The sequence below is a fragment of the Phoxinus phoxinus genome (assembly GCF_949152265.1).
Source record: "Phoxinus phoxinus genome assembly, chromosome: 15".
Classification (NCBI taxonomy): Eukaryota; Metazoa; Chordata; class Actinopteri; order Cypriniformes; family Leuciscidae; genus Phoxinus; species Phoxinus phoxinus.
The window spans coordinates 31,081,116-31,105,336 of NC_136890.1; the positions used below are offsets into that span (position 1 = coordinate 31,081,116).

The window sequence follows — 24,221 nt, forward strand, 5'->3', positions numbered from 1 at the left end:
TCAAATTGATGCCGTATCCACTTGCTCCACTTTTGAAAGGGCCCCGAATGAGCGTTTGAGGATGTGTGCCGCCCATCCAGCCTAATTCTTTGCAGATTCCATTCCTTTTATGTTTGAAAATTCTCAGCGCTGAAGCAAAATCCAGGAAAGGCTTTATCTGAGCCACTGCAAATCATAATGGGCAGTGGTGTATTTTCTCAAGGGCCCCCTCAGTGAATTGTGGGGATGTCTCCCATCCAGGTGCCCGGTAGCGGTCTGGGATACGTGTATGCATTCTGTGAAAACAACCAAGAAGGAATTAGGTTTACACAACAAATATAGCATTGTTAATGGGCACTTTTCCAGCACAATTGGAATGCACTAAGCATGTTGTTTACACCCAGACTCAATGCAGCCTGACAAATTAGCTTTCAAATGTGTTTAATTTGATAGCGTTCCCAAGATGATGTTTCTTGTGCAAACAATCCTTTGCTTTTAATCGAGCTATGCAGTCTTAGACTCTCATTGAGGAATCAATTAACTGTCACAACTATATATTTGGTATCTTTCTTCATGCAGCCAGGAACATTTTTTAAAAGCATGCCTTTTTCCAATTAACTTTTAAATGGCGTGTTCGCGAGCTGAACGGTTCACTTAATTCACATAAACATGTTTCACATCCGCTCATCTTCGAATAGAGAGTAACCTATGCTGTGTGGCGAACAGCTCTTCATGTTTAAAATAATAATTAAGCATTAAAACGGTCCCTTCCGGTAAAGAAGCAATGCAGCTGAGTTACCGCATGCATACAGATCATTTACAGTGGTTCCACGTCTGCTCAGAAAAGTGCAGTTTGTTCCCTACAATGTCCTTTCATCCAGCCAACAATTATTTGTTTAATCATGTGCCAAACGGAGGAGTTTACAGGCTGCTTATATTTTTTCAGTTTGAATATATGATATTCATTCTGTGTGAAGACACAAAAACAGTAGGGGTCTAATCTCTCAATCGCACGGCTCCACAGAGTTGTAATTATTCAGCTTATGAATAAATCATCTTTCATGTCTCACAAAGTTGAGCGAGTGGGATTCAGTATCCATGTTTATCCTGAGCTGAACATGGTGATATCAAGCAAGAGCATGACTTTGTTTCCAGTGTTATTATAATGAATAAATAGGCAAATTAAAAAACAATTATGTGCAGGAAGCATACATGCATAATATGTTGACATGATCAAAACAACTTAGGAAAGTCAAAAGTTCATTTTTTTTAAATGACATTTTTACAAAACATTTTACAACAAAACTCTCTTCATAACTGGCATTGTCAAATGAACATCCAGTTAGTGTTACGATGAGTCTGTTGACTGATTTATTTAGAGAGAACTATAAAGGCTGTATTAGCCCAAATGATTAGCATAGACCATGTTTTCTACCATCTGATGTCATATTGGGTCTTTTTATTACATATCATGATTTTGTTCAAGGCTTTTAAGAATGAGGGAGAGTGCTATGCAACCAGTATAATTTAGCAATCTTCTACAAAGTGACTAGAGAATTTGATTGGTTAGATGCCAATAATTGATATCGGATGTCTCTCTGTCTATCATTCTATTGTTCTATCTCTCCTTTCTATCTTTTCTATCATTCTATCTATTGTTCTATCTATCTTTCTATAGTTCTCTCCATCCATCCATCCATCCATCCATCCATCCATCCATCCATCCATCCATCCATCCATCCATCCATCCATCCATCCATCCATCCATCCATCCATCCATCCATCCATCCATCCATCCATCCATCCATCCATCCATCCATCCATCCATCCATCCATCCGACATTATGTGGAGGAGTATAATTGTTGTGAGCCAAATTCAAACTCTAATTGCCATTATAAGCACCACTGGAGTGTGTCAGGATATGTGTGTTTACAGCTAAACAACTGTGTGTGTGTTTTTTATCTTGAGTTTTGAGATTTCTTTGATTGTTATAAATCACTCAGACCTCACAGATAACGACTAAGCCAGGGACTCTGTTCACCGTGGTGGGAGATGCTTCACTAATGGCTTTTTAATTTGCACCTCATCAGTCCTGCAATAGAGGTGTCCAGACGGAGAATGGATAGCGCTCACCTTATCATTGATTAGTCTTCCTCCGAGACTCTAAATGAGCCTGTCCATCAGAGGTACTCATTTCTGTACAAAATAGCAATTATTATCATGATGCCAGCTCTGGATTGTCATAAATGCACCTCTGGAGCCTAACTGCCCTTTCCACACACATCTGCACTCATGCATGTTAACATATGCATGTGTTTGTATGCAAACTTGCCCTTGATTTATCAGCCCTTGTGAACAGAGGACAGCAGCTCCAAGAGAAGCGAGCCAAACACTGTGACACATAAACGTGCACACATATAAATCTTGATGGCCACTCTACCTCCGCCTGTACAATAGAATCATGAGTCATGCGGTGAAGCAAATTAACTGATGGGCCACATAAATTCTTATGATGACAAAATAAAAATGTCAACAACACTTGGCTAGGTTTAAACACATTTCATATTAAATGGCAGATGGATGAAGTGAATCGAACAGTAGAGAGACCAAAAAAAAAAAGGTTGAGGCTTATCTTTCATAGCTTAAGAGACTCATATAATTCTTTTTTATGCATGTCATTGTTAGTCATTTTATCTGTCGACATGCATCAGACGTTTCAATTCCTTAGGAAAAAATAAAACTGTGCTTGCATGCATGCTTTGATTGTTAATGCTCAGAGAGCAACATAGTGTCGGCCCAGATCCGGCCCACATCCGGTACGTGTTGAATCCACATGTACCAGATGTGGCCCGGATCGGCGCTGACACTATGTTGCTGTCTGGATGGAATCCAAAAGATATTTTGAAGAGTCTTCATGCAGTTCTTTGCTACACAACGAGAGTTCATAATGGACAACTTGACACCATTAAATTGGTAAATATGTCTCTTTCATGCTATTGCTCTTCATTTACTTTTACATTTACTTTCATGTGCTACTGTATATTCCAAGTCTTTTGAAGTCAAATGATAGCATGTGCAAGGAAAAGATTTATAATCTTCCCCTCTAAAACTAAAAAAATGGACTCAATCTTCCCCTCTAAAACGAAAAAAATGGACTCATCGAAACATCGTTTCGTTTCAGAAGACTTGATATAACGCACAAGTCACACAGACTACTTCTATGGTTCTTTTAATGTATTATACAGCATGACACATGCAGAACAAAAGAAAAAAAATTTGTAAGAAAGTTATTTTACTTTCCTCTGGGAATGAACGGGAGAGGATTTACAATAAAAGAGTCTGGGAAGAAGAATGCATGTGCAATCATTTGTAACTGTAGTTTATTGTTTTACATTATACCAATTTGAATCAGATCCCAGAGGTGATTGCATGTATGTGGACACGGCGTTTACACACCCACCCACAATATTCACTCATACTCCCATCAGGTAACATGGAAATGGGAAAACCCGCGGAGTGAAATGAGCATGTAGGTCATGCAACAATTTCCTTTTTGACGGCTGTGATGGCAGTATGCAAATGCACACCCAGAGGGGTCGTAAAGGGTTTGGATCTGTATAATTGTCTCTATTACTAGCAGGAGAATGACTTTTATATGTCAAATGTTGGTAATTGCTGGAAAAAAAGACAAGCATCTGCTGGGATAGATGGTGATATCTTCACAATACTGTGACATTCCCAGAGGGGAAATTTCAATAAAAAGTTTAACTGCACTTTTAAGTTCCCCCTTTATGAAAGAGGGGGAAATGTGGAACAGCTTGTTAGCTGTGAATAACCGAATCAAGTTAAATAAGTTCTACAATTGCAGGCGTATTGATAACTGAGAGAGAATTTTGACCTTTTAAAGCTCTCTGCAGGAAAGACTCTTTTGCTTGCTGATTAGACTGCAATTTGGTTTCTTCAATGCTGTTTGGATTTGGAAGCTGGCTATGTTTGAAAGGGAATATAGCATACTGTGCTATAGTGTTGCCACGCTACTGGAACTTCGATGCAATAGCTTGAAAAATATCAATTTTCGATACCACAATTGTTGTTATTATTATTATACACAGGTTACATTTAAATTTACATTTAGTCATTTAGAAGTCTCTTTTATCCAAAACGATTTACAACTGACGACTAAGCAACGTCATCGTGAAGAGGCAAAAACAACGCAAGTGCTCAAAATACAAAGTCCAGGCATTGCTCAGAGTAGCATAAGCCAGACAAGGAAGGATTAAAGGAAAATAAATTACTTTTTTTTTTGACAAACAAACAAAGTTCAACATCACTATTATGTACTCATAATATCTTAAACTTAAAATGCACGAATATTGAATTTGTATCCACTAGTAAAGAAAATGTATTGTTATTATTAAGTTTATATAACTTCTTATATGTTTGATGAAAGCACAGAACAACTTTAAGTTGATGCAATTTTTTCCCCTCCAAGTCCTGAAGTCGGTTGCCTCAGGTTTGAGTTTTTCTACTTCTGATCTATTCACAGTCACAGTGTTCAACATGACGTGCTTTTACACTTCACATTTTGGTAGGTTTTGTTGTAGTTTGAGAGCCCCGATATAATTCAAGCGAAATCGAAAAACGAACTGGTGTGATGTCATTTAGAAAGAAACTAATGACCCAGAAAAGTTTGCTCTGGCTGGTAAACACAATCGAACTACCACTACCATTGGTCCATGGCGATGATGTAATAGATAGGTGTGGCTCTGAGACCCCGCCTTCTTTGACGTGGAAATCTTCTCCAGTTCATTTCTTCTGTTTAGTCCATCAAGGTCAGACGTCAGCAAGTAAAAACTTGAATTCACTGGTGGAGAGTCACTTTATAGTAGAAACTGAAGTTGTAATTCTAATTGAAATAGACACTGACACTGTTTTTTCATGTTTGATGCTGTAAAGCGGCATGCTTTGAAACAATCTATTGTATAACATGCTATATAACTTGACGTGACATTACTGGACTATCGAATTGTGGAGCTCAGGAAAACGTGTCGACATCACTATGATCAGTCGCTTTAACTGACGCTTTTTTACTACTTTCATTTTTGTTGTTGAGAGGAAAGCGCACAACACATAATACTGTAGCAGATCTAAACGTCGCTTTCAGCAGCGTGGGTGGTGTCGGGATACTCGCTGACAGAATATTGCTGGTCACGTATTTCAAACTTCTTTTCACCCCAAAGCATAGAATAAAACTGAATTTTGCCATGAGTATATTGGGGCCTTAACCAGGTAATGTGTGTTTTAGCTCTACAGTAGTAGTTCATCCAGTTTTTTTGGTCATAAAATCCTTATTTCTTCTGTGGAACACAAAGACACTTTGTCCAAGCTGCTCTTTTCACGCAATTAAATTAAATAAGGACGGGCCCTGTTGAACTTAAAAATCACAGTACACAGTATGTGCACCAAGCTGACATTTTACTTCAAACGACTTGAAATTAAGTTTATGGTAATGTATTTCTACCATTTTTGGAGCTTGATAGCATCTTTTGACTGACCAATGGATAGGCAAAGGTTCTCTTTAAACAAAATGTATCTTTACTTATCAAGATGCAGGAGTTCAACAAGCATATGTGAAAATATCTCTATAATACACACTCACGCTACGCATACTGTACATATGCTAAAATAACTAAGTCTATTATATAGGCCCTGAGAATATAAAGCAACAGCACGTTATTATGTTCTACAGCATTCACTTTTATTGAATGGAAACATAATAAAAAATATATAATATTTGTGTTCCATGGAAGAAAGAAAACTAAAAGAGAAAACTCTGAAGGAACTGCACATCTGAGAATTACCCTTCTGTTTAATTAGCCACTGGGTCGAGGGTTCAGGCAAAATCTTCCTTTCTCTGATGAAGTCTCATCACAGTGTGATATAAATAGCCTTCACATCCTGCCGCACAGTTTGTTTTTAATCTGCACCTTTAATCCAAGATGGATTCTGCTCTGTGCTTCTCTGCTCACTTTAATTTCCTCTCTCACTCCTTAAAGAGTAGAGAGAGAGAGAGAGAGAGAGAGAGAGAGAGAGAGAGAGAGAGAGAGAGACCATAAGGGCAGTAATGAAGCGATTGTGCCAATGGATTTCTCTAATAAGGGAGGACTTCCTCTAACCTCTGATCTCAACCGTCCCTCAAGCTCTGCACCTCTGCTGTCGCACTGTGTGTGTGTGTGTGTGTGTGTGTGTGTGAGTGCGCGCAGGCATATGCCATCTTTAACTGATGGAGGAAAATGGAGGAGGAGAAACAGAAATGGTTGCATTATGTCAGTAGGTCAGGAGAAGCGAGAGCAGGTACAGAAACGTTGACGACTCAGCGTTGATACAATGAGTGCATTGGCAAAAGATTTCCAGATTAGTGCATCAAACTTTTGAAAGATACTCCTGTGTTGTTTGAGACAGTTTTTGGAAAATGTATTAGATATCCATGAGAAGAACTGCTTATTTCTACGCTTTTTTTTTGTGAAATAATTACTTCTAACTACGTTTAGAAAAAAAAACTGATTATGTCTGCACACATTTCTGTAGATTTCTTTCGTGTTTTCTGTAAAAGCACTCACGAACCAGCACCGCTGTGCAATTACAGTGTTGTCAGACAGTCTCTTCCTTCTGCGTTTGTGGTTCCTGGGCAGAACAGGATGTGGACTAGACAGGTCTCAATGTGACTGCAATTTGATGTGATCCTTTGGGAACAGTTTGGGGGGTAATGGCAGAACCTTATTTTAACAAGTGCAACGTGTTCCTGAATCAACAACTTGGTTGATCCTGGAACAATATTCCAATCAACCAATCGGATTTGAGGGGCAAGTTTACAGTTTATGTCACGTTTAGGCTTACAACCAGGGTTAGGTGCTTCTACATCAGTGTTATTCCCCTAATATTTCCCTCTGATTTCAGGGTTAACTTATGGGTAGGGTTAGGTTTAGGGGTAGGGATAGGGTTAGGATTATATTTTCTGACAGGATGTTCCAGGAGCAATACAATATTTTGACCCAGGAAGGCATCTAACTCGGCAAAACCAGGACGTGTCAAGGGCGGATCTAGGGGGTGGCCAGGGGTGGCAAATCAGGGGTGGCCAGGGAAAATCCTGGCTCCGCCACTGGGACGTGTTTGGGTAACGCATTACAAGCAACGGAAGTTATGTAAGCAGATTACCTTTTTCAAGTAGTAAAGTAACGCATTACTTTTAAATTTACAGCAAAATATCTGAGTTACTTTTTTAAATAAGTAACGCAAGTTACTTTGTTTTCCCATTTATTGACCGACAGCTCTCCTGTCCTGATGTTGAGAGAAATCGAGGCAAATGTACGTTCACGCCATGTTGTATAACCGTAATAACAAGATGTCCTCATAGAGCTCGTAATTACAGTAAGATGGGAATTTTCTGAGAGCTCCTATACTTGTGTCACGTGACCTCTGCAGATCCATTAAGGCATTGATAGTGTTGCCATAGAAACGCACAATTCCCAGTCCGAGGACGTGAACATCTCCAAATAGAACATCACGTTGTTATCTCGAGACTTCGGTAATTATGGCATGGCGTAAGTGCAGAGGTGTTGTGTGCGGTGTGTAAACATGATGGATATTATAGTTCTTGACTGAATGTGAGCATTCATTTACTCTTCTCACATGCACAAAAAGAGATTCAGTATTCCTCAAAATGAAGAAAAACAGTGATACGCAAACTCAGAATACCACGCAAACCTTCTATAGTTAAATATAATGCAAATATATGTATTTATTCTCACTTTATTAACTTTGCTGCTGACCTGTGATGATCCAATTCAACCATACGGATAAGCAAAAATGATTTGAGTTAAACATCACATTTGTGTTTTATTGTAATTGCTGAAGTAAAAGTGTTGAACTCTCTTCTGTAATCCACAATGGCAGCACTGCTAAAGGTTTGTGTGAGCCGTTCATAAATTTGCATTTCCTGCAGCCTGAGGTTTATTCATTTCACTCTTGGTTTGAAAGGGCCTTCACATTTTTTTCCTAGAACTTTTTCCATAAAAAGTAACTAAGTAAATCAATTAGTTTTGAATTACTTTTTTAGGGAGTCACACAATAGATTAAATGGTCTCTATATATGACAGATTTAGGAGGGGTTGAAAAATAAGAGGGCTTGATGACATAGTTGCTTGGATAATGTACAATACCATTCAAAAGTTTGGGGTTAGTGAGAAAAATGAACATCAGAAATGATTTTCTTATCGAAACTGACAGTAAACACTTTTACATTATTCAAAAAACAAAAAAATATTCCAAATACATGCAAATACATTCTTTTGAACTTTCTGTTCACTGTTTATACATTGATATTATGTTTCCTGAGCAGCAAATGATCATATTAGAATGATTTCTGATGGATCATGTGACACCAACGCTATCTCACGACCAATTCGTACGAATTTGTATGAGTGATTAAAAGGTGGCTAATTCATACAAATTTGTCTTTTGGGTCTTCCAGTTGATGGGTAGGTTTAGGGGCGGGGTCAGGGGTAGGTCATTCGTATGAATTCATACGATTTGGGCAAATCGTAAAATATGTACGATTTAGCAAAAAACGTACAAATTCGTACGAGTGAGGTCGTATGAATTGGTACGAATTAGCCACCTCGTAAAATTCGTACGAATTGCCGTGAGATCGGGTTGGTGACACTGAAGACTAATAATAATACTAGTATAATGATGCTGAAAATTCAGCTATGATCACATGAATAAGTTACATTTTAAATATATTGTAGTAACATTTCACAATATTAATGTTTTTTTAAGTATTTTTTATGAAATAAATGCAACTTTGGTGAGCAGAAGAGACTTTTAAAAAACATAAAAAACTCTTACCAACCCCAACTGATTGGTATAATACTACTTTTCTTTCTTTGCAATAATATGCACGGATTTAAAAAAAACAACAATTTATGATAGATATTATATATTATAATGTTAAGAAAGTAAATAGAGTCAGTTTGGATTTCATGTTGACTTAAACATTGCTTTTGATCCGAGTGAAAACAAGGGTTGTGCGTCGTATGCAAAGAGCGTGAGTCTCAGGAGGGAGGATTGAAGCGCATTGTTGGATTATCTGTAATGTTGTCTCTCCTCACACACACAATATGCAATATTCTGAGTTCATATGAGACTTCCTCAAGATATGACAACGCAAGTTGATGTTTTTATGTGAAGCCATTAATATTCCTTCAGAATTCAACACATTTTATTTGACAGTTATGTGTCACCAAACCCCACATGCAGATTTTACAGTGTTACTTTTTAAATATGAAATCTTGATACAGAAACTTTTTTTTTATTCACATTGATCTTTATGATTTGATTATTCACAGCTCATGAAACAAATCCCTCTTCACCTTAGAGCACAATCCATTTCCCATGTAATGCACATATGCATAATATCTTCACTCCGATCTGTCAGTCTGCAGGCTCCTGACACAAAACAAGCACTGCATTCTCCCTCGGAAAACGCCGCAGGCTCAGAAAAATGTGCCAACTGCAGTCTATTAATACACTTCGTCTTTTATCTCATCCGTTTAGCCTGTTGTTTTAAGATTGCTAATAAACGTGATGTCTGTGTAAACATCGTTGGCTTATATTCATGGGAAGAGCGGCGTGCGGTTTAATTCTGAGTGCAAATTTCAAGCAATTATTATTATTATTATTATTATTATTAGGCCTGTTTTGTCACAGGAAGTGATGGAGTTATCAGATCATTAATAGTGTTGTTGCCTAAATGATCAGCATGAGCCACAATCAAAGTAGGCCTGTTCACACAGCTTCCCAGTTTTGATCAATATTGCTAGAATTTTTAAAGAATTATTTAAAAATACAAACAGTGTTGGGTGTAATATAGGAATTACTTTTTTATCTTTCTTTAATGTAATTAGTTACGTCTGATGTATTATATACTGTAGAAAAAATCTATATAAAACAATAGTGTATAGTTATAATATCAATATCAAAATGTTATGTCTGGTGTTAAAATGTATGTTTTTAATGTAACATTCTCCCTTTAAATCCTTTGGTCAGTTCAATAATAATTTATGCAATTTTATATTATTTATTTGACAGAATTAAAAGAACATTTCCATGCCTTGTATTGTTCAACTGGTTTGAGGTTGATAAGGGATTTAGAAAGTAATTAGAGATGCAATAGACAGTAATTAGTACAGTAATCTAATTACACTGTTGAAGATGTAATTAGTAGCTAGTTATTAGGCTAATTCCTTTTTTAGAGTAAACTTACATGACACCATTTATAAATTATGTTTTGCATGAATACATTTTTGCCTTTTTAATATCATTCTCATTGCGGTATAAAGAAAAATGCACTCTATGTTATAATATATTCATATAAATATTTGTTTAATTGTCTTTAATTTGTGCTGATTAAAATATAATTGAACACAATAAATTATTGTAGGAATGATGGAAATATTAAAATAAATCCAAATGAAAACTTAAGACCTTTAAAACTTAAGAAATTAAAACTTACTACATTATGGTAATGAGAATGTTGTGTAGAAATGTGGTTAATTGTCATAATGCGAATATGCTTAGATATCTTTCTGTAAAATATCATTTCTTATTTCACAGACATGTTCTTGATTGGCTCCACAAGTTTCACACAGGGACTTTATCTAACCTCTAATCACCTACACATATACTTTAAAACCCTGATTTGTTCTATAAAAGTCATGGCGACCTGCTGCGTATGCACCTTGAAAACGCGCTGCCTGAAATTGGACCCGAAGAGATGTGCATTCAGTCTAAAAAATAAGCTCAAAATTACAACTCCCAAGTTCACTTCACTTCATGGTTCTGGAGGCAAAGCATCCTTATCTGCCGCAAAAACAAGCAAGTATCCACTTAGGAACCTTCAGCGGGGATGCAAAAATGAGCAATTTCATGCTGAGATTAGAAGTGTGAAGCCAAGGTGGAAGTGTCATTGAAAGACTAGGAAAACAATCTCGATTATAGGGTCACCAGAAGATTGGAGAAGTTAGTCACATACTGAAGTATACAGATTAAAATCGAGCGTGATGTACAGTGGTTATGCCAAGACAATTGCCTTTGAAATTCAAGATGCCACCAGGTTGTCTTAATGAATCAAAACATAAAGGACCGACAGCTGGTTTTGAATTGGGAACTGTCAACCGTACGGGAGATCTACTGAAAAATTAGCACATGAGCAGCATGTGAATATGATGTTTACCCAAAAGCTAAATTTATTCTGTCCATGGTGTTACATTTAACAATTACAGTACTGATCCTAAAATACTCAAGCCTCCTAAAAACCATACACAATTTTTGTATGGGTGAACCAAAAGATGAATGATGCAGTTCACTGATCCCTGAGAGGTATAAGCTCTAAATGCCTTCAGCATGATGCATGTGAGCATATGCCACACTGTATATTTCTGTAATTTGGGAGCTTTCAAGACTGGTGGGGGAAATGATTGACATCTTTATGGAACTATCAAGCACAGTAAAATGTGACATTCTCTGAATGTCACACATCAGCACTTTGGAGACAAGCCAGTATAGCATCACTTTCATCATAATGGTGACAAGTTAAGGCAATGGTTCTCAGCTGGTTTTGCTGCATTGGGCGTCAAGAATGGGATAGGAAGAGGACAACGTTCAGTTTTTGTTTTCTAAATGTCTTCTGAATTTATGCTCTCTGCAGATATTTACCTTGTAATGTGTCATTTTAGTGTATTTGTGGTTTTCATGGATGAAGGCATTTCATGCAACTGCCCATATTGGCATCTGTGTAATTTGGCTAGATTGTAATACACAGATGAAATAGCACAGAAATATCATTTTGATGGAATGGGAAGTGTTTTCTCCTTCCTTTTTAATAAACCTATTCCCTGCCCTAACTATATGCACAATAATGTGGTTAGTTACATTTACTGCAAATAGGGATGTGCATCAATTTAAGCCTGCTTATTAATACATCAAATTAATCGATTTGTGAAAATGAATTTCAAAAGTGGCTTTAGAAGTCAACATATCATTAAATGGAATGATTTTCAATAATATATAAATAAAGTATAACACTGACTTAAGCAACACTTTATTTCAATGGTCCACTTTTGACATCCTTATAACTACATGTCAACTATCATAAGAGTATTAGTGTCTGGGTTAATATCTGCTAACACTTTCTGACGGCCCCCCAAAAGACATTCTAATTACGTCAACTTATTCTACTAACCCGAACCCTAACACCTAACCCTAACCTAACAGTCTACTAAAACTCTAATGAGCGTTAGTTGACATGTAGTTGCAAAGTTGTCAGTCTGAAGTGAACCATTGAAATAAAGTGCACCCCTGACCTAAAGTCCTCAGCAATTATGTCTATAGCGGCTATTTATGTAGGATATAATAGAAGCATATGGGTCTGGTCTGACTGCAGACTCGCAAAAGGTACACTGAGATACTTCAGGCTTGAATTTCCATGGTAAGAAAATCCCTTACTACGGAATTCACATGAGTATTAGGAGGCATGATAAATTGTCATTACTTATGAATTACACTAAATGAACATGATAAATTGATAAGCCTATTTTTATCTCTTGCACTCCCTTTCTGTGACCCTATCCATACAGCCCATCAGTTGAGAACCACTGTGGTGCACAGCAGAAAAGTGTTTCAGCCTGAAAGATACAGTACAGTGAGGATAGAGCCAGCCAGTGTGATCTACAATTGCTGTGCTTTGTGTCAAATTACAATTATAAGGTAAAATTAGGCCAGATATCTTCCCCATCAAAAATGTCATGCAGTTTTTGGTTTTAAAAGCTTCCAAAATGATGAGAGATTAAACAAGAGGCAGGTCATTTTTGACAAAAACACAGCAAAGACAAGATAAATAATAACACACTTAAATGAGTACTCCCGCTTATTAAATGTCAAAACTAAATACGTGATGACCCGTTACAACACAGAGCTCCAAAGAAGTGATCAAATAAATGATGTAGCAGCCCCAAGCAGGAGTTGAAAGACTAGGCAATAATTGGAGGTGATGGAAAACATGAATATGTACATTGATTTCCAACAGCTGGTACTGGTAAAGGGCAAAGAATGTAGTCATGCAGCATAATGCATCTAGAAAAGAAAAAAAAGAACGCTTTGTAAAATAAAGCTCCATAATTTAAGTACATAATTACTGAACGCTATTTCAGTTCCTTCTCGTTCCATGATAAACACAGGGCTGATAATAGTGACTCACAAGAATGTCATTGTGAGTGTTGTTTCGTGTCAAAAGGCTTAGTTTCTGTAAGGCAACTAAAGATGACAGAACTCTGCTGGGATTGTTAGCTATGAATTAGGTTTAATTGAGGGAGACCATCAAGAGAAAATTATAGAGCCAATTTAAAAGCACTCAAGGGTTGTTCAATTGAACGAACTACTATGGCGGTCAAAGGATGAACTTGTTTACAAGTTTTCAATTGTCAATGTATGAAACAAGGTAGCAGAACAGATTGTCCTATGAGCATATGCACTACTAGTCACTTTGCCACGGCTCTAACCACTCCAGCATGAAGGAATAGCTTACTTAAAACCAGTGAGCCTTATAGGGCATTTTCACACCGAGGTCCGAAACAAAGTTCATGTTGTAATACATTTTATACATTTGGTAAGTTTTGGTTTGGTTTCACATTGCAATTATACGAGCGCATTAAATAACTTTTCATGATATACTTGCATCCTATCGTCATCATCTATGTGGGTGGCATCTTGACATTGATTGGTTTGTAAACGGATGTGCGTCTGACGTCAGAGTGTTGTCAATTCGGCGGGTAACTTTGACAAGAATGAATGAACAGACGCATATCGTTGCCACTGTATACTGTAATTTGCCAAATGAACGGCGAATTACCGTTTTACCACTGGCATTACCACTGGCATGTTCGGTGTGCGAACATTTTATCGTTGCTGGCAGGAAAGGAGAAGAAGACTGCAAGCAATCCTGCGAGAACCACTGAAACTTCCTGTAAATGGCCTGAAAGTCCGAACCATACAGAAAATGCGTTCACAGAAACGAACCAAATCTTTGTTCTGTTTGATCCAGACCGAGACTACCTCTTTTCGTCTGACCAAATTTCGTCTGTTTGATCGGGACCGTGGTCCGGGGGAGGTTTCACACCTGTAATTTTGATTCGGATCAAACTGAAAAGTCAGAAAATCCGGACCAAACAAGGTAGGTGTGAAAGGGCCCTTAGTTATATATTTATTTATTGGTTGGTTGGTTCAGGTGTTGGGATGTCTAGTAGTATAGTTTGACTTTCCATATGAAGGATTGATTATCTTATAAAGTTAATATATATACTTTCTGATTTGATTGATCTGACCTCTAACATCCCTAACATCCCTCTTTCACTTTTGGCTCCTTGCTTGCAGATTAGGAGATTTTCTTATGATCAGATGCTGCTTGGTTACCTGTCACGATAAGACATATTTACATTTACATTACATTTATATTAATGCATTTGCCAGATGATTTTATCCAAAGCGACTTACATTGCATTTCAAGGTAAACATTTACATTCTTAATCAGTTCTTGCTTTCCCTGGGAATTAAACCCTTAACTGTTGCTGTGGACAACCACTGATTTACTTTCATACTTTTCACTAATAGTGACTATCATCCTGTGCAGTGTTGATCATAAGGGGGTGTGGACTGTTTACAGTATACATTTTTCTAAACATGTATGCTGTTATTTTTTCTGTAGAATATGCAAGGTGAATCTTTTGAAGTCTTTTTTGAACTCTTTCCCCACTTTAGATTGACATAAAAATTTGTAATTTGTGAGACAACGCTTCCCAGCCATTGACGAAAATTTCCAGCTTTCCGTGTTTTCACTGTTAAGTGGTAGGGGGCGCTATTAGGCATCTTCTGAAAGAGTACTGAATCTTCTGCTCAAACCACATGTGAAGAAGAAGCAGAAACAAGCAATATCATATGTAAGCAGATGCATGTGTAAAATAACGCGATCACCAACAGCATATAAATCAAAACTGCCTAATGTTACCGAATGAAATGTCGACCCAGGACGAGGTATAGGACTGTGCAACCTTAGAGGGTGTTAATGGATTTGATCTACTCCATCTATGTTATGATCATCGTTCTGAATCCGATCTGTATGTAGTCTTTGTTGATAAAAAAAAGGAATGCATGAAGCTAGAAAATAGTTCATTTTTTGTTTAAAAGCATGTGGGTCTGTTCTTTCTTTTGATATATAAATATTGAATAATATAAGAAAGATAAGAAAATTATATTCTGGAGGCCATGAAACTTTTGTGAAAATTATCATAATTGCTGGCGGTGGCTGGTAAAAACACTGGCAGGGAAAGAGTTAAAACACAGGGAACAGTCATAGTGGCAATGTCTGTCAAGCTCCAAAAATAGCAAAACCAAAAAAGTTGTTCATATGACTAAAGCTTCAGAATATTTGGAATATAGTGCACGAGTCAGGTGGACTGCATTTATGCTAATTTCATGAAGAGAAGGGAAGTTGTCCTTTTTACAGCTTGACAGGCTATTCTTGTATGAAAAAAAATATGTGCGTTAAGATTCTCATTTGGGGAAAAACAATAACAACATGCATGTTTGAAATGTGCCTGGTGAATAAATAAAAAGATAATGTTTGTCTTTAGGTGAGCTATTCCACTACTCGTGCAAATATATGTGAGCATTTCAAAGAAACGACTGGGCAAAGAGATAAAATAATTATACGGGCAGTCATGCTCTTAAAAAAGTTTACCTCTGACTCCCGGTGCAGAGAATGCGTTTTTTTAATGGTAGGTCATACCTCGCACTCTCTGGAGCCCGAGATGGTGCAGGTGCACGCCCCGTTAACCAAAGAGTCCATCGTCTCTGCATTGGCATGGTTGTAGCTTAGATAATACTCTTGCAGTTGAGAGTTGATGTTATGTTCAGGCTCTCGAGTCTTTTTCCTGCGCTTGCGTCGGATGGAGTGCTGCTGGAGTTGCCTCATGCTGTTAGGGTATCGTCGCCACGACACGTAAATCACTAATAGGATTAATGAGACTGAGAGAAATAGGGCAACGCTGCCAGCGATGATCTTGTGGAAGGTCATATGTTCAAACTCAGGTTCGGGGGTGAAGGGTAGGGTGCTAGGCGTCACTGTTAGAGGTGGTAGGAATTCTTTGTCAGACTGAACAGGGAATACAACTTTTGGGGTGAGTCTTTGTAGGTGAGTAACTTGGGAAAGCTGTCTAGTTGTGGTACGTGGGGTTGTAGTGGTGGTTGTGGGTGGCTTTGTCACATAAAGAGTTGTCATAGTAGTAGTCAAAAGAAGTGTTAATTCCGTGGTCGGTTCCACAGTAAATATCTCCTCGCACACCGAGTTGTTCCTCACTGCCTCCATGACTCTTTCTCCCTGAAGAGATTTGGGAGTGCTGCAAATAATGCTGGCATCTCTAGTTCCCCTGAAGTTTCTCAGCCAAGACACCAGAGGGCAGATACTAGAGCTACAGTCCCATATGTTTCCTGCCAGGTTGATAGTGCTAATGGAGATCCATGATGAAACCACTTCCTGGGACACATTACTGATCTTGTTAGACTCCAGATTGAGAGTATGCAAATTGGGCAAACACCTAAAAATAGCAGGATCCAAAATTTGAATCTCGTTGCCTGATAGATCCAATTTTTGTAAAGTGTGCCAAGTCCAAGGCGAACCTTGGACGACAGTCCGTATGCGATTCCATTGCAGATAAAGAGCCTGTAGATTTAAGAGGCGTGGAAATAGGAAAAAGTTAATCCTGGAAAACTGATTGTGTTCAAGGTGAAGTTCTGTCAGCCTGAGCAGTCCCAGAAAGGTTGTACGAGTGATAGTCCGTAGGCGATTGTAACCCAAATCTAGAAACTCCAGGCTCCGACATTCCATAAACGTACGAACAGGGATGCTTTTGATGTTGTTTGATCGCAGGTGAAGACTCTGAAGCTTGCGAAGTCCATGGAAATGCCCCGGTATCAAGTCCTGCAGCTGATTGTAGGACAGGTCAAGGTTGCGGAGGTTTGGGACAGTCTCAAAGGTGCCGTTTTGCAACTGCACAATCTTGTTAGAGCTTAAGATTAGTTCCTTTAGCCGACGAAGTCCCTGGAAGGCCAGTCTATCCACTACGCTGATGGAATTGTGGTCCAGATAGAGCCAGACCAGCTGGTTGAGGTGAGCAAACTGGTAAGGTAGCAACAACAGGAGGCTGTTGTACCGCAGGGATAGACCCTGGCACCCTACAGAGATGTTCTCCGGGACGTCTTGAAAGGCGCCAGACTCGCAATAAACAATCTTGCCTTCGCAGCGGCAACTCACAGGGCACATCCGCTCCCCCTTGCTGAGCAGCAGGAGAACAGAAGCATGGAGAAGAAAACATGACAGGCGCCCTTCCCAGAGTAAGGGCCCTGCAGAGAGACACAGACAGAACACAGACAGACAACATTTGAGGTCAGTTTTAGTATTCACCCTAGAGAGCACAGGTTTGCAGGTGACTGAGTACATGTGTGCACAGCACATCCATTATGCACAGCCTCACCTTTATCATCAAGGAAAACGATTCATGACTGTGATGGATGGGGAACATCCTGCAGAGTGTGGCGAGTGTTTTCAAGCTATTAAGACATAATGCATGACATCTAAAAAACGCACTGGGGACCCTCTAATTGAATACGAGGATTCGAGTGGATTTATCCATCATTTAGCGCTACACCTTTTAATGTACCCTGGTTTCAGACAAAATGGAAGCGAGTGGGAAGCGAAGAGAGTGTTTTAAATGAATGGAAATCAATGAGCTCCACTTATCAGAGCGGAGCTAATCAGCATACGTCTAACATATGCACAGAGCAGTCCGTCGTTGCTTGTACACCCCCTCAAAAGATTTAACTAATGTTGGAGATTAAAAATAGCATGCCTTCACAATCTATGTAGCTCAAAGCAGCCAAACACTGAATGCATCTTAGGCGCCATGCTAAATTAAGAGTGAGAGAAAGGCGACACCAGGGTCATCCGTCTCAAAGTTTGTTTGTATCATTAGCAAGGAACACATGACAAATAAGATTCCTGCTGTTCTGCTGTTTTGCGCTGATGCTTTAACAAGAAGAGATGTGCAACAGTAATGGGGCATACCAAACGGTTTACACAGTAATCAATTTGATGTAATAGTGTCCTATTGGGGCAGTAAATATGTTTCGTTCTGTGGCTAAAGGCCAGTCACCCATCTCCTGCTGACTAGTTACTGGAACAGAGATATGGTATTGAGAGCACATCACTTCCCTTAGCAGCAGAGATCATTAGCGACATGGTCTTAATGGATAAAGACCCCATAAGAATGTGGTAATTCTTCCAACATGAGACCACACAACCAAGTAGGCTGGCTTATGTAGCTGCCTCAGAAGACAACATTTTTAAAATAATTATATGACCCATTAATACTGCACATTCTCTTAATTGGGGGCAAAATATTCTACGAAAGCTGCACTCTCACTGAGATATGGATAGGTTTTTCTCGAGGGTATTTCATGAGCAACTCAGTGGATTTGGAACATTTTCTCTTGCTTGTTATTAAATTGGTACAACAGGAAAAAACTTCAACTAAAAAAAAAAAAAAAGACTGCATGTGAACCTCTGCAATCAATCTCCAGGTCTGGCTGTTAAAGAAATCAATGAGCAAATTAAACCTTTGAGAGTCATTAGAGGCTAAAGATTTGCAGAGCTGATTCGCTTAATGTTTTCCTCTCACTTAACTGTTTAAAATCAAGAGCAGATAAGGCTGTTTTTAAAAGCATAGCCACCCAATGTGTTCTTCATGGAGGGATAGTTGTATCGAAGCTGTAGTGTGTGTTCCTGACTGTCCACATGCTACATTATTTGTATTTTCTTATAAATGTATCGGTTTACTTCCTCAATACACAATCCTGGTTGTAAAGGGATAGTTCACCCAAAAATTTGGTCATCATTTACTCACCCTCAAGTTGTTCCAAACCTGTATTAATTTCTTTCTTCTGTTGAACACAAAATAAGATATTTTGAAGAATGTCGGTAACCAAACAGTTGATGAGCCCCACTGACGTCTATAGTATGGAGAAGAAAAAATACTATAAAAACTATGGAAGTCAATGGGCCCATCAACTGTTTGCTTACTGACATTCTTCAAAAAATCTTCTTTTGTGTTCAGTAGAAGAAAAAAATTCATATACATACAGGTTTGGAGCAACTTGAGGGTGATCAAATGATTTTCGGCGAACTATTCATTTAACGAGCATGATTCCTTGAAAAAAAAAAAAGTCTCTGTTTGTAATCTTTTATCAAAATGTAAATAACTCTGCTTCATTTTGGCTTACGGCTTCCTGTTTCATTCTGAAATTAAATTTTCAATTTACTTAAGGTAAAATTGTGTTGTTCTCTTTCATCTTGTCTCTTCTTGTTGCTCCCGGGCCCTTACCTCACTTTATGTCTCACTATGGAGGCCACAGTTGTGATCTGATGGATGCACAAGATGACATGAATAATTTCATGTAGAATTGTGAACTTTTCACATGTCACCACCACTTAACAGGTTAACAGACCTCTTTTTTGGGAGCCTAAGGACAACTAATTGACATTCAAGGACATCCGTGGTTCATGATTCTCTGGTTCAGAAGGCCATTAACAGGGCTTTCGACATCATGACGGTGAGAGAGGGTGAGAGAACGAGAGAACGAGAGCTGCCATCTCCTTTGGCAAAAAGACAAGCTGATATTTCAAATGAATCCTGCACTGTTCCATATCCCTGACATGGAGAGTAACACACGGGCCAGACTCAGCAGGAGATGATTAAGAAGCAAGATGAATGCAGTGGGTTTGAGAAATAATGTAGCAGGGTAACACAACAAATAAAGCAAATGTGTCAAACAAGCCACATTTATCCATTTCACAAGAGAACACATCTTTTCTTTTATCCAAAGAAACAGACAACCACCAGCACCGCCAGAAATGCAGCAGATGGAGAAAGTTCAAGAGCTACTCTGTGTTGTGTTTAAACTATGGCTGTCAATTGAATTAGGTCAATTAACTGTATTTAATGAATTTAACTTGAATTAATGCATCATCATAGAAGATTTCCTCAGCTTATATTGAAATATGCAATCAACTTGAAAATTATTAATTAAACGGCATATAATGCAATCAATTCAATTAACATAATTAATAAATTGACAGCCCCGGTTTAAACTTTGAAGGATATTGCTTGATGTCATGCTTTGTGGTAGATTAACTTTCACTCAAGCTCCCAGTGCACAGAATGAGCCACCAACACTTTCCAATTGAGGTTTCTCTCTCAGACTCTCAGTCCACAGGGACTGCCTTTCCCAATGGACTGCCCCTGCAATGAGTGTGCAGGGCTTTTTATAATGCTTTTCCTCTCTGTCCTCTGTTTAATGTTCAAGGGAGTAGCTAATCCTAATTTGAGTCTATTTTGTGTCATCCGATCATAATCTGATTGGAATACAAGCCTTGTTAAGAGCCATAGGGGGGAACTAAACCTTGCCAGAGGAAAAGGTGAACACATAATGTGGTTCTGAGAACTTCATTATTTTTGTCAGTGGCGAGGCTGAAAAGAACAAGCATTCAACCTCATCTGTTCTCGGCGCAGTTGCTATCTCAACTGTTGCTAGCAACGTCAAGGTTAAGGGTTCACATCCCAGGTAGAACATACAGTATGTCAAATGTAAGGTTAATTACTTTTTTTAGTAACCTTATTGACAAGCCATTTGTTTCCGTAGTGTGTGTGTGTGTTTATTTTTTTTTTAATGTGAAACAGGATACCACTAAAAAATGGGACTTGATTTTATCCATCAGAATTGATTTGATGGTTTAAAGTGGGCGAATCATAGCTGAATGGAGTTTGCAGTGGGATGTGGAGGACTACTCCCCTCCTGAAACACTCACTTTTGAGGACTGGAATGTGGAGGTGTGGAGGTCAAGTTTACTCTCCAGAGCATCTCTGCTTATCCCAGTGGAAAAACTGCTGTTTCAAATCCATCATTATTTGCTTTCATTGTAAATAGGCAGCATCACCTAAAACAGTAACTTAAAACTACTTGACAATTTTTACTATTGGTTAGCATTATTCTAAGTCTAAGCCAAAAAGCCTAACCCTAATCGTGGATGAATACTTCATTATGGTAAAACTACTACTAATAAAAATAGGAAAGTATTAAATAAAGCATGTTTTAAGTGTATTTTGGCTGCATGTACAGTCGTGGCTATTTTAATACTATATTAAAGGTAGTTTGGTGTGCATGACTGGCATTTCAGAATATTCCTAATGTGGTTGGACTTGTGCCATATGGACAAAGCCCCTCTTTGCCCTGGAGTCCTTAAGATAATGCATTTTGTTAATAATATTAAATTAGATTAGTCTTGATAGAGCATGCAGTTATTAGCTGGTGTTTTCTCATAGTTATTCTGGCATACATTAAGTGTTTGCTCACATTAACATATCTGTGGTTTGAAAATGCATTATTCATGTCAACATACTTCATTTAACACTGTTTAGCTCTGAGATTTAAAACGGTCCCAGTGATAATGAGTATTTGTTAAGTAATTTCTTCATTTAACATTATAGGATGATCTTCAGTTCCACACATTATGCCAAGTGGATGTAGTCAGATGTTGGTTTTGTAGGACAACTTCACATGCTCCTTTTATAGAAGGCTGGAGTTCTTCCAGCATTTAGTTCAACTTAAAGGGTTAGTCTGTCATCAAATATGTCGTTCCAAACCTGTCCATAGACTTTTGTTCATCTTGGAAAAACAAATGAAGATATTGCAATGAAATCTGAGCGATTTCTGTCACTCCATTGACAGTCCACACAACTACAACATTGAAGCTTCAAAAAGTTCATAAAGAGATTGTAAAACTAATCCATATGAATTGAGCAGTAGTCCAAATTTTCTGAAGAGACACGATTACATTATATGATTAACCGATTGTATTTAGGCTTTTATTCACATATAAGCATTCAACAAACACATCAGATATGGTAAATGCAAGCTTGCTTGCTTGATGTGAAAGAACCAATGGTTCATTCTCGTGTTGCGCAGCACGTTTGAGCTTCTGCGAGAACCAATGAGGTTCATTCTCGTGTTGCGCAGCACGTTTGAGCTTCTGCGAGAACCAATGAGGTTCTCATGCATCAAGCAAGTACGGTTGAGTTCTGTTTATATTTAATGATATACTGTATAATTCTAAGTGAATAAAAGCCTAAATTAAATCACATGGCATGCAATCGAGTCTTTTCAGAAAATTACCATTCAATATGGATTAGTTTTATGATCTCTTTATGAACTTGGTTCCATGACCTGTCAATGGAGGAACATAAATGTTAGATTTCCATTCAAATATCTTCATTTGAGTTTCGAAGATGAATGAAAGCCTTACTGTTTTGGAGCGACATGATGGTGAGCAATTAATGACATTTTTTTTCTTTTATTTTTTCAATTTAATAGCAGGTTTAGCTCGAGCTGATCATGCCTTGGCTATACAAATTGGTTTTAAGCATGTTTTTATTTAAAATTGACAATATAGATTATCCAAATGATGAAAGAATGTCATTTAAAGTTCAAAACCTTATAAAAATTCCCATATGTAACCCCTTCGGTTCATCTCGCTCCGCTTTGAGCAGGATTCAAACCAGCATTGGAGATGGGCGCACTAACAAACCTGCGGTCTTTAGCGTCAGTCAGCAGTGCTTCTCTTGAGGCCAGGGGAGTGAGGTTTACTCACACAGCTCTAACAAGCTGGCCCCCGTTACACATACTTGGAATAATTTGTGGAACTAATATAAATTTCGTATGTTAGCGTGTTGAGTGAGGCATCAATGCATCTGGGGACGAGCAGAACGTAGTTCTGTTTAGTAAGTGATCTTTATTGATGACCAAAGTCTGGGTAGCATAACATGCTCCAGGACGTGCTCCCATTTATACCTTATATTCAGTAAAGAATCAGCAGTGTTCACAGATGGAGGCTCTCTCTAATGCACATCCTTAATTGATTGTAACATGGCCACTGATTCAAATGATGATTGAGGTAATTGTGGATTTCAGTGTAAAGCACAAGGAAATTTACCATTATGAAGCCTAGCAACTGCTGAGTGCAGCCCAGAATGCAAATTACAAAGACAAGGTCTATCATGTTCCACTGGACTGCCAGCAAGAGACCAATTACAACACTGTAAAAAGCTTCCTTTCCACTTGACTCAGACCTATCATAAAGCATTTCTAAGCTTTTAATAGGGTGTGCCTAAAATTATTATTATGCTTGCTTGCGTCTTTAAAATAACTGTGAAACTATATGGATAATTATAATTTTTTTAGGTTACAATGTATATGAATATATAATAAAACATGTCACCTTTCTGCCTTCAGATCAGTTTAAATGGTCCTGCAGTGTGGCAAATGCTTATGTTCATTAATAATAATAAAAAATTAGTGATAGCAAAAAGGAGACTTTTTAAACAATGTTAATAAACTAACTGCAACATCTACTGCCGCACTCCTTACTGTGGGCAACACAGTTCTCAGTAAAGAAAAAAAGTATTTTTTTTTCTGTTGATCAATGTAAAAAAAAAAAGGCTGTATCAGAAACAAGAAAAAGAGATCATTTGAATATTCATCAAATTTCGCATGATAAAGCTCGCAGTACAAAGTCTCATATGTGAACGTCCAGAAGCATTCACGTTAAATTTTAGCTCCATAATTCAATACAAATTACAAGGCGTTTGCGTTAATGCATGCGTCTAGTGATGAATGACCAGGAAGGTGGAAAAGAACATGACTGAAATCGGGAATGGATAAATTGATTGCCCATCAAAATGCAGGCAAAACACACGCACAAATCCATAATCAATAACGCGTCCAAAAACACACAATTATCTCATTTGCACCAGATGATTCAAGTTCAATGATTTGCATGCGCCTCGAATATGAAAGGCTGTTTGTCATTACGCACTTAAATGCGAGAGCACGGTCATTTAGCAAACCAACAGAAATGTTTATTTGCTTTATGTTCTTACCCATGGCACTGGTTCTGCTCCAGTTGCGCGTTTATAAGGCGATTCACTCCAGAAATCTCTCTGCGCTTTTTGGTGAAGCTGAA

General features: G+C 38.1%; 1 protein-coding gene across 1 annotated transcript; it reads right to left on the reverse strand.

Annotated features, from left to right (window-relative positions):
• Positions 1-209: 209 nt before the first annotated feature.
• Positions 210-24,221, reverse strand: lrrtm4l2 (leucine rich repeat transmembrane neuronal 4 like 2; the record flags this gene model as incomplete). Its single annotated transcript, XM_079638828.1, has 3 exons — positions 24,139-24,221; positions 15,879-17,491; positions 210-275 (listed from the first exon to the last, which is right to left on the reverse strand). The coding sequence occupies exons 1-3, from the start codon at positions 24,140-24,142 to the stop codon at positions 210-212; spliced, it is 1,683 nt and encodes a 560-aa protein (XP_079494954.1). The 5' UTR covers positions 24,143-24,221.